Source organism: Mizuhopecten yessoensis, unplaced genomic scaffold (genome assembly GCF_002113885.1).
Source record: "Mizuhopecten yessoensis strain PY_sf001 unplaced genomic scaffold, ASM211388v2 scaffold6647, whole genome shotgun sequence".
NCBI lineage: Eukaryota > Metazoa > Mollusca > Bivalvia > Pectinida > Pectinidae > Mizuhopecten > Mizuhopecten yessoensis.
In genome coordinates this window covers 1,304,935-1,306,816 of record NW_018406654.1, presented here as the reverse complement: position 1 = coordinate 1,306,816, position 1,882 = coordinate 1,304,935, and the positions used below count along the sequence as shown (strand labels likewise).

At 44.5% G+C, this 1,882-nt stretch overlaps 1 protein-coding gene across 1 annotated transcript in view; it reads right to left on the bottom strand.

Annotated features, from left to right (window-relative positions):
• Nucleotides 1-807: 807 nt before the first annotated feature.
• The window catches only part of LOC110452376 (glycine-rich cell wall structural protein 1.0-like), a 2,874-nt gene continuing 1,799 nt past the window's right edge, over nucleotides 808-1,882 (bottom strand). The window contains exons 2-3 of the mRNA XM_021500854.1: nucleotides 1,078-1,316; nucleotides 808-983 (exon numbers count right to left, since the gene is read on the bottom strand). Of these exons, the coding sequence (XP_021356529.1) occupies nucleotides 808-983; nucleotides 1,078-1,316 (415 nt within the window). The remainder of the gene's footprint in view (nucleotides 984-1,077; nucleotides 1,317-1,882) is intronic.

The following is a 1,882-nucleotide window of genomic DNA, read 5'->3' as shown; positions in this document are numbered from 1 at the left end:
CACCACCACCACCACCACCACCACCACCACCACCACCACCATCACCATCACCATCATCATCACCATCATCACCCTCACCACCAACACCACCATCACCAACACCACCAAAACCATCAACATCATCACCACCACCATAACCATCATTATCATCATCACCATCATCACCATCACCATCACCACCAACACCATCACCATCATCACCACCACCATCACCAAANCCATCATCACCACCACCAGCACCAAAACCACCACCATTACGAACATCACCACCACCAGCACCAACACCACCAACATCACCACAATCATCACCACCACCATCAACATCATCATCACTATCACCACCACCACAACCATCACCATCACCATTACATCATCATCAAGATCACCACCTTCATCACCATCACCACCATCATCACCATCATCACCATCACCACCATCATCACCATCACCATCACCACCATCACCATCACTATCACCATAACCACCACCATCACCATCATCACAATTACCATCATCACCATCTCCATTACAATCATCACCACCATCACCATCATTATCATCACCACCATCACCATCACAACCATCACCAACACCATAACCACCATAACCACCATCACCAACAACATCACCAGCACCAGCACCAGCACCAGCACCATCACCACAACCATCTCCATCATATCATCATCAAGATCACAACCATCATCACCATCACCATCATCATCACCATCAACACCATCACCACCATCACCACCATCATCACCATCACCATCACCATCACCACCATCACCATTACCATCATAACCACCATCACCATTTTTTATCATCACAACCATCACCATCACAACCATCACCATAACCATCACTAACACCATCACCATCACCACAACCAGCACCATCACCATCACCACAACCAACACCCTTACCACCGCCATCACCATCACAACAACCAACACCATTACCACCACCACCATTACCATCATCACCTCAAACAACAACAACACCACCACCACCACCACCACCATCATCATCATCATCATCATCATTATTACCACCACCACGGACACCNGACACCATTACCATTACCACCTCCAACAGGACAAAAATCACCATCACCATTACCACCACAACCTCCTACACCAGCAACGCCATCACGACCACCACCACCATCACCAACATCATCCTCATCACCACCAACAACTTCACCATCACTACACTCACCAACACCATCATCATTACCATCATCACTATTGCCATCTCCAACACTGCCACCTCCACCACTCACATTACCTTCTCTAACACTGCCACCTTCACCACTACTACCACCCCACCACTCACATTACCACCATTGTACCACTTTATACATTTTTTGTCAATTTGATATTTTCTCTTTTCTATTATCTTTTTGATCAGGTCATGCTAACATGAGCAAATGCACACTCCTGCAATCAGCGGCTCTTTCTTAAACATAATTGTCCTGTAACCCGACAAAAATGATAGATTTGGACACTTTAAAGTGCATTACGTATCGATAAAATCATCAATTCTTGAAACAAAGACATTCTGCGAAAGAGAAGCCAAATATTTCAGTCTGAATAAAAAAAATTCCAATGATACCGTTGTTGGATCGCACAACGTTACACGATGTGCGTTGTGCGCACGATGTGTACACGGTGTGTGAACGATGTGTGCACGAAGTGCGAACGATAAATAATTGGACGATCATTCCTTGCGCACAAATGCGATAACAATCGTGGTTGGTGTAAATTATGGAATGGCTTGACAATATATACGGTTTCGTGTTTGAACATAAAATTAGATTTTTTAGTATGATTCTATACTCTAGCTACATCTATAAGCGTATCTTTCTGTCTATACTTTTCTA